The sequence below is a fragment of the Meles meles genome, chromosome 5, assembly GCF_922984935.1.
Source record: "Meles meles chromosome 5, mMelMel3.1 paternal haplotype, whole genome shotgun sequence".
NCBI classification, from domain to species: Eukaryota; Metazoa; Chordata; class Mammalia; order Carnivora; family Mustelidae; genus Meles; species Meles meles.
This window is the reverse complement of record NC_060070.1, coordinates 86,420,267-86,429,497: the sequence shown is the minus strand read 5'-3', so window position 1 is coordinate 86,429,497 and position 9,231 is coordinate 86,420,267. Positions and strand designations below refer to the sequence as shown.

The following is a 9,231-nucleotide window of genomic DNA, read 5'->3' as shown; positions in this document are numbered from 1 at the left end:
TACTTAAATTGCATACAGTTAGCTGCAGAGTAGTCACAAGTGAATTTTCTACAGCAAATGTTCAATCGCAGCCTGGCTCCCCCCTCCTCCTGTTCTCTCCCTGACCATGAGCCTTCTCTCTCCTTCAAGCCAGTGTATGTGTTCAAACTCCAGAGTATATCAGCTGAGTCAGTGGGGTTCCCTGTCCCTCAGTAAAACAACCCAAAGCCAAAGAGGAGTGATTAACTGCTGTTTGGGGGGCTGGACCAGCTGACTGGAAAACAGGAAGAGAGTGTCCTCTGGCTTGGACCTCTTGCTCCTTCAGTTCAGAATGGGCAAAGCCAAGGAGAGCAGGAATCATTGTGATCACTCCCTGAGAGCTTCCTGGAGGTGGTGACGGTTTCTAGGAATTTTTGAACTGTGGGAAGAAGATAACAATAAAAGAAAATAGTCATCACCATACCCTCCATTGGTGCCATTTCCTTTTTAGAATGGGTGGGGGAGGTAGGTGGGAAGTGGCCTTAAAGCTCTGTAGCCCGGTGGAGCAGAAAATGGATTTTTCTCCTCGAGGTAATGGTTGTGGGGTGGGGAGTAGAAAGGCTGGCTGCACTGAGGGTATCCTGGGTCTGTGGTATCTGGCCTATGATGGGCATCATTCATCCATTTATTTAACAAATCTCCAACTAGCATCTGTTGGGTGCCCGGCACTAAATCAGATTCAGCCTTGAATCCACAGGAAAGGAAGGAGAAAAGGGGGGGAGGGGATGAAGAAGGAGCAATCAGTTGGAGGTGGGCTGGTGAATAAGATTCTTCAGCTGTTTTCGGACTTCCCAGGATGGACAGAAAGGGAACCGAGAAGGTATCAACGGATGGCACCCCCCCCCCACCACGAAGGCCTGGCATTTCTCCCAACACCTCCCACTGCTGCCTGGGAGGAGGCACCGAGCAGGAAATGGGCCTGGGATGGGGTGGGTTTATTATTTTTTTAAAATTTCTTTTAATTTACATGTTGAAAATGAAATATTTTTTGGTGTAAGTTCTTTGAGTTTTGGCAAACGCATAGAGTCGTGGAACCACCATCACAGCCCAGATACTGAACAGTTCCGGGGGAGTGGGGGAAGGATGGTTAATAATCTCCTCGCTTGTTAGCCGCAGCGGTTGCCCGCGATCCCACGGGCCGCCCTAATACAGTCCTTGCGCACAAGCCGAGATAAATAACAGCGACAGGTGGAGCAGGTGAGATTAGCAGGACCGGGGTGGGGGGACACGATCGGAGGCGCAGGGGAGGCCGCCCGCCTGGCTTCCCAGCCTACGCCCCCTCCCCGCTGGCCTTTGGGAGGAGCGCCCTCCCAAACCTGCTCCGGGAGCCGGGGTGAGGTAGCGGAGTTCCGGAGCGCCTGACCCTTACTGCTGGAACCCGCCGCGGGCTTGGCTGCTGGAAGAGAGTGAGCCCCTGGGGCGCTTGGGGGCGCCTGAGGTCCTAAGGACAGGCAGGATCGGGGGGCAGAGAGAGGGGCGAGCCGGGGAGAATGTGGATGGCCTAGGGGGGAGATCCGGCAGCGGGGTCCTGAGGACAAACCTGTTTGCAACCTGTGGGCCGAGGCAAGGGCAGGCGCTGTAAGCTCAGGCTCTCCGCCCCCGGCTCCGCCAGCTGCTGTGCGGGTGGCCCCCACGCCCTACGCTGGGAGAGGCTGAGGCTGCCTGGAAAGGGGCGGGGGCTCGGCCGGCGGCGGAGGGACTCCGGGGCCGCGCAGACAGCCCTGCAGACCGACAGCAGGCGGCCGGCTCACGCGCCTGCAGGACCCCAGAAGACGCGGGCCCGTGGCCTTTCCCTCCGATCCCCGCTTCAGTTCCGACCACCAAAAGTGCAAAACATTTACAAAGTGTGCAGTGCCCCGCAGGCTTCGGTCCCCGGGGCGAACGGCCGTGCTTGCCCCGCGAGCATACTGGAATCCGTGCACCCGGCTCAGCAGCCAATCTGGGTGTGCAAGGGCGGGCGAAGAGCGAGCGTGCGAGCGCGCGTCTGCAGAGCCCGCGCCGAAACCCACGTCCCTCCACCACTGTCCTCGGGATAGATGGATCCATTTCTGCTTTCTGACATTTTCCTGCCGGGGGGGGGGCCGGAGAGAGGGAGAGAAGGGGGAGGGGCAGAGAGAGAGAGAGAGGGAGAAAGAAGCAAGCAGGCAGTCTGCTTCCCCCAGCCCTGTTTTGTTTTCTCTAATTGGTCCTGGGGGAGGCGAGGAAATTGGACAGAGGCTGGGCCCGGCGAGCTGGGCTGCCTTTAATTGGCTCCCTTTTTTAACTGGAGGGGAATCAAACAGGAGAGCGAGCGACAAAGGGTGGGAGAGCGAGAGACCGAACGAGGAGACGCGAGGAGGAGGGAGGAGGGAGGGAGGGAGGCGGGGGGAGCGCGGAATGAAAAGCTCGGAGGGGGGAAAAAGCAGCACAGCGAAGCCTAAGTTGCCGAGCGAAAGGAGCGCTCCCGCGGCCCGGAGCCCAGCGGCCGCGGCGCCCGGGAGCCCGGCCCGGCCCCGCCCGCTCGGGGCCCCCGCTGGCCGAGGCCGCCGGGCGGGGGCGGGGACTACCAACTTGGGGCGCGGCGCAGCCCCGCTCTCCGGAGAGCATCGAGCCCGGGAGCGCCACGGCCGCGGCCAGACCGCGGGAGCTAAGCGCGGCGAGCGGAGGCGGCGAGCTGCGCCCGCGCCGCAGCCCCGGCCTCGCGGAGAGCGCGAATATTTTTCAAACGACTCAAACTTTCCTCCTTTCCCCGCTTTCTGGGGTCTCTCTTGGCTGGAATTGCTCTCCTGATTCCCGCGGGGCGCGGAGGTGCGATTCCTCCCCGGGCTTCCTCGGTGGCTCGGTTAACTTCCCGGACCTGGGGACCCGTGGCTCTCGCCCCTCGGCAGAACCCAGCCAGCGCTGCTCCCCCGCTCAGGAGGGCCGGGGCCGGGGCTCCTTCGCCTCCGGGAGGGCGCCCAACCTGGCCCCCCTAGGTCGGGCTTCTGAGACCCCAGCACCCGCCGCAGGACTGGAGCCAGCGGATTAACCCCGAGCAAAGCCCGGGCCTTCCCGTCCCCGCTCCGCGGAGGGGCGTCCCCTGGGCGGGGAAACGACAAGTTTGTCAGTCGTCGGTGGCCTGTTGGATCGAAGAGTCCTCGCCGCCGCAGAGGGGTTCCTGGCGCCCAGCACACGGAGAAGACAGCCCTGGGGACCCGGGGCGGATCGGCCGCCGGGCTCCTCTGGCCGGGGCGCTGGCTGCTGAGCCGGGCGCGCCAAGGCACCCGGGGCCGGGCCAGCGCCCCCTGCGTCCCCACGCGGGCAGCGGCCCCGCCAGAGGAGAAACCCGGGTCGCCGCCGCCGCCACCGCCGCCTCCTCAGTCTCCTGGTCTCCGTCGTCGCCGCCGCCGCCCCCTCCGTCGCCTCTCGGGGGAAGGGGGGACGCAGGGGGCATCGCGGGGCCCCGGCGGATGCGCCCCCCGCCACCTCTCGGGCTGCGCCGCCTCGCGGGGATGAAGCACCGGCCGTGAAGATGGAGGTGACCTGCCTTCTACTTCTGGCGCTGATCCCCTTCCACTGCCGGGGACAAGGAGTCTACGGTAAGAGCTCGCGTCCCGCTCTAAGCTGGCTTAGCACCGCGCGGAAACTTTGCAAGAGGCGCAAAGTGCGCGCTGCCGGGGTTTGGTGGGGACCCCGGCTCGGACTCTGGAGTGGATGCCCGGGTCCCCGCCCTTCTCTGGGCGTGAGATCGAGCTAGCTGTTTCGGAGCACGGAGACGGGTCGTTGGGTCTGGCGTGAAGCCGGGGATGCCAGGGGGAGGTGGCCACTTCCCCAAACCTTGCCAGGGGTAGGAGTGACTTGAAACCCTTGAGAGCACCCAATCGGCTCGGGAGATCCCAACAGACCCCAAACCCGGGCCTGGGGCAGCGACTTGCACGGAAATCCTAGTCCTACCCTGGCTCGGCCTCCGGAGTAGAAGCCAAGCGATGCACGATCCGGAGTTGTGCGCGGCTGGCGTGTGAACGGCTGCCGGCACCGCGGCCGGGCGGCGGGCTAGCCTTCCCCGCTCTCGCTGAGGCTTCGCTTCTTTTCACTCCCTTCTTGACGGCGGGAGCGGATGCCAGCATCCCCTGGATTGGGCGCCTAAAACCCCGGCATCCGTTTTCAAATCTAGCCTGAGCCAGTTCTTCCCGTCCCCGGTTCCCAGCTACAAAACCCCAGCCCCACCTTCCTTCTCCCAAGCGCACACACGGACACATTCAGCCACCGTCCCCGGGAAACGCAAACACGGCACGCACCGATCCGGCTACGTGTTCAAACTCTGCCTCCTGCCACGCAGCTCTGCTCCTGCGTCCCTACGCCCCTGTTGTCCGGCGCTTAGGGGACTCCGGCTGGGTGTCCCTTCTCCTGTCTCTCCAGAGAGTGTTCCCTGGGGAAAGGTCCCGAGAGCGGGCATCATCTGTTCATGATGGCCCAGAGCTCTCCCCACTCAGGGACCCTTCCCTCTGAGTTCTAGCAGACTTCAGTACCTTGATCTTATACACAAAAAAAGTCCGCCTCGGGACTCAGTGGCCCTTACTTTGCCTTCTCCTGACTGCAGGGTGTCCATGTGGATCACTTTGTAATCCTGTGTAGCGGGGGTGGGGAGAGGTCCCTGTTCCTCTTTCCCCAGGGCCCGATTGTTCATCTTTAGATCAGGGGAGAGTTTGACCTGTTCTGTGGGCGTGGAGGCAGAGGCATTGTCCCCCCCCCCAGCTGACCCCCACCATGGGGACCGGCACACAGATGCCAGCCTCAGAGGCGGATGCTAAATGCTCCCTTCTGGGGGTGCCTGGCCGAAACCCTGTGCCTCCCGAGAGGCAGGGGTGTCCTGAGGGGTGACTGGGAGGTGACATGCTTCCTGCCCTACACAGTTAGCTGGCTTGGGCTTAATTCCCTGGGGAGGCAGGCCCAGGCATCTGGCCAAATTCTGCTTCTTAATTAGTTTGTGTGTCTCTTACTGCCTGGCCCTTTACAGAGGCCAGAAGAGGGAAGGGGGAGGAGGAGTGTAGTGGGGACTGGGAGGGGTGATTATAGGGAGGAGGCCACTGAGCTGGCGCCAGAGGCCTCCCCAAGGCAGAGGAAGACATCTGGGGCTTGGGGGGTGGGCAGGAGTCCTCTATCTTCTTTTTCCCCAAGGGTTCCTCATAGCCTCATTGCCTCAAGAGTTGGCCTAAGGAGAGATGTCACTGAGGCCTTTGCCTCCTGCTCCCCACACCCCGGGGGCTCTGAGAGTGACAGAGACCACTATTCCCTGCTTTTTATCCTCTACCCTGCTCCTCCTTCCAAGTGCCCTTGGGCGATCCGGCCAACCTATCTCCTGACCATCCCTCTCCTCCATGCCCTCAGAGTCCAGCCTTCTCCAGGGCTGCACAAGGCCAGTGTTGAGGAAGCTCCTGTGAGCCTAGCCTGGAAACCCTAGCAATGAGGGCGGGGAGGGGGAAGGGATGGGAGGCATAGGGTTAGTGGTGTCTGCGGGCCCTGATTTCAGAGGCCCTGGGGTGAGGATTTAGCCTTTGGTTTATCTGCCCCCTATTTTCTGTAGTTTCTCCTCCCTCATGTGCCTGAGTCTCCCTTTTAGTTGCTGTCCACTCGGAACAAATCAAGGTGAGCTGGGTGTACTGGGGCCAGCCCTGGGCCCTGGGGTGACAGCACCTTTAGGGCGTTGGCTCCGGAGAAGCCTGGGGTCTCAGGGGAATTGTAGAGCCGAGCTCTGTCTTCGTTGAGGTCGATGGAGAGAGGTGAGGATCTAGTGTGAGAAGGAAGCTGGCAAGAGGCTGCTGAGTTCTTTGCGATGCTAGAAGCTTTGGCCAGACTCCGCAGAAGGGGGAAATATTGTAGGCCTGTAGTTCTTCTGCCCCCCAATTTCCCTCTCTGTCCAAAGCAGATGAAGCAACTCGAGGAAGAGTAGAGTGTTGGAGGGAGGAGTGATCACTTGTGTCCATCATTGTATCCTGGCATCCAGCATGGCACCGGGCACACGGAGAAGCTGGGTAAACATTTGCTGCAGGAATGAAGGGCCGTGGTTTGGGGGAGGTTGAGGAAATGCTTTTTGAAATTCTTTCCCCCCAAGAAGTCAGTCTAGGATGTTTTCCAGCAGGGTAGTGGGACACATTCTGAGGGGTCTCTGCTTAGGAAGAGTCCCAGAGCCCTAGGCTGGCAGCCCAGGGGGCCTCAGGGAGAAGAGAAAAGAAGCTGATAGCTGGGAGCAAAAGAAAAGGCACAAAAGAATGCAGTGTGTCCTGGGGAGGACCCGTGTGGCTGAAGGAGGGCCAGATTAACAGGGAAGCTGAACAGCTAAACTGAGGAGCAGGAGGAAGAACAGGAGGATGTCCAGGGCAAAGCCGGCAGGATCTAGCCTGGGCTGTGGGTCTCTGTTGAGGCTGGCAGGAGGCCAGTACCCAGAGCCCTATACTCTGCTTCCTGCTGAGGGTCCTCTTGCTGGCCCTGAGCTCTGTTGTTGGGCTGGGGAGGTGTGCTTAGTCTGGCCAGGTGGCTTCCCTTCTTCTTTGGGGCGCAGATGCTCTAGCAGCCACGTACTGGACCAGATGGTCCATTTGGAGCTGATCCCCTCTTCCCTCCCTGCCTCCCAATCTCCTGGCTCCATGGTGGATCCTGTAATTTGTTTTCTGGCTCGTGAGGGGGGTGGGCTGGCCCCAGAGGCCTACTTCTGGGGCAGAGTCAGTCACCAGGTGATGGAGGAGGAGTCCCCTGCATGTGGATAGCATCAGAAATCACCCTCTCCTCCATCCCGGCTTCCTTTCCTCATCTAGCTGCCGGACTTCCAACCAGGGCAGGTCGGTGGGATTCCTTTCCCTTACAGAAACACAACAAACCCCTGGATTATTTAATATTCAGGAGTAGGAATTGACATTATCCTTAAGACAGGTTGTTTGCAACTTACTGGTGGAAGTCAAAATATTTCACCAAAGGTGTCATCAGAAACTACTATCCTATGCTAATTTTTGTGGGAACATGAAGACAGATGTTGAATAATTTGACAAGAGCAACATAGCTTACAGAATTATCACCAAGTCAGGTTTTTCCCCCTCTTCTGAGGGGTGCACAGAAGGAATTTCAGGAAGTGGGTCTCCCAGTGCCGTCTTTTGGGTGTTGATCTGGGTGTGGGCACTCGGGATTTTTTTTACTAGAGTTTCTGCCACGTGCCTTGAGACTGTCTGTCCGTATCTAACTCTCCCCCTGGAGAAGGCATGGCATTGGAAGATTCTGTTAGGGCTAACAGAAAGCTTGGAGTTTTCTAAATGTCCTCAAGAAGGTTCACACCTCTGTTCCTTCTTCCTTCCCAGTTATAGAAATTGCATGAGGGAGAGACGGGGGCCTTGTGCCCGCAAAGGGGGCTGGTTTGTTTGCCTTGCTAGCACTGTCTCCCTGCCCCCCCCCCACCTCCCCCCTCCCCCGCTGAAGTCGATGCTGCCTGCTGAGCCAGCCTGAGGGCTCCCCAGGAGCAGGCTGGAGGGCCCCACTTCAGGTCAAGATCGGCATGGTGTCCCATTCCACCCTGCAGGCTGGGAACCTGTGTTTCCTGGTGTGGTGGGCGCTCTGGTGAGGAGGTGGTTAGAGAGGACGTTATTACCCAGGAAACCACCCCTGAGAGGGTATGCTGGGGCCATGCCAAGGGCCCACCTGTAATTGGCCAGGCTTGGCTGTGAGTTGCTGGGGCAGGGTGGGAAAGCCTCATTTGGAGCCTGGTATGAGCTCTGCTTTGCTAGAACAGGGAGGAACAGGCGGGGTGGGGTGAGGGGGTGCTCCGGAGGGAGAATGGAGGGAGCTAATCACAGCCGCCAAGGCCCAGCAAATGAATGATGCAGGAAATCAATATCTGGGGGTGGGAGTGGAAATCCGGGCAGTGGTAGCAGCCCCGGCTTCTCCAGCTGCCCGGGAGGCATGGGTGGGCCTGGGAGGAGTGGGACAGGTTGAAGTGTGGAGGACCCCTCTTGACTATCTCCCTGCCCCCCCCCACTCATGACTACTCTACATCCCACACCACCCCCCACCCCAGCCCACCCACCACCCGCCTTGCATCTCCAGTAGAGGGTCAGTAGATGCCCCTGCAACACAGAGGGCCTGGGAGATAAGACCTCAGGTCTCTCAGTCCCGGCAGAACCTTGCCCTGCCCCCTACCGTCCCCTGGGCATCTGAGCCTGACTCGCCCCGGGGAGTTTGTGCAGCAGCCTGGGGACGCTGCCCTCTGCGGCTGGCACTGCCACTCCAGATGTGGCCAGCAGGGGGAGGGCTTGGCCACCACATTGCCTTTCTGGGGCTCCCTGGGCCTCAAGCCTCCCAGTGGGATGAGAGTCCGGATTCCTCAGCTTGGGGTCCATGGGGGGTCCCTAGGGCCTTCTGAAGCTCTGGACCCCCTACACCTCCACCTCCACCCAGTGTCTCACGGCACTTGGCTGTGGCCAAAGCCACACTTTCTGCACCCTCTGCCACAGGAGAGCTCTGTGGAGGGGCTCAGCTCGGTGGGACCCTGCCCAGGTGGGGCTTTGTGCTGAGCAGGGACCGTTGTCCCTGCAGAGCTGCCTCTTTGTGAACCTGGGGTGTGGCCCGTGTTCTTCGTCTTCCTCCCCTTCGCTGAAGACTCTGCTTTGCAGACACACATCTGCCCGTGGCGGGAGCTGGGTATGAAGGGCCCGATCGCATTTCATTGCTGATACGGGAGGCGAGAGCAATGCTTAACACAGAGGAATCCTTTTTAAACAATGAAATCTCTTTTCCCCAAGTCAAAGAGTAACACGTAACAATCAGAGAATATATACAATTATAAGGAAGTAAGTAAAACTCGAAGCCCCGCTGTGCATTTGGTGATGGTTCTTCCAGGCAGCCTTTTGTGCAAAGGCTCGAGACTAGGTTTTAACAACAATCAGTCCCTTATAGGCATGTAAATGCCGTCTGGCTTCCTCACTGTTTCCATGCCGCTGCCTCCTTTGATTTCCGTAAAGTTCTGAGAGGTCTGCACAGCAGGTCCTCTTGTTCCCATTTAAGAGAAGAGGAAATGGAGGCTCCAAGACTTTAAGTGACCTGCTCAAGGTTAGCCAGCTGGTAAGAAGTGGCTCTGAGACTCCATCCCAGGGGACCCTCTGATTTGGTGATAGGAAGAAGGGAGGTTCTGCCCTCAAGGAGAAGGGGAGGGAGTTACATACAAGATGGTTCCTGATGATCTTGGCTAAGGGCAGATAAAGAACTGGGAGTTCA

General features: G+C 59.5%; 1 protein-coding gene across 2 annotated transcripts in view; it reads left to right on the top strand.

Moving 5' to 3' along the window:
* Window positions 1–2,419: 2,419 nt before the first annotated feature.
* Window positions 2,420–9,231, top strand: part of MDGA1 (MAM domain containing glycosylphosphatidylinositol anchor 1) — a 59,792-nt gene continuing 52,980 nt past the window's right edge. For both annotated transcript variants that reach the window (XM_046006374.1, XM_046006373.1), the window contains exon 1: window positions 2,420–3,575. In XM_046006374.1, the coding sequence (XP_045862330.1) occupies window positions 3,509–3,575 (67 nt within the window). In that variant the 5' untranslated portion in view covers window positions 2,420–3,508. The remainder of the gene's footprint in view (window positions 3,576–9,231) is intronic.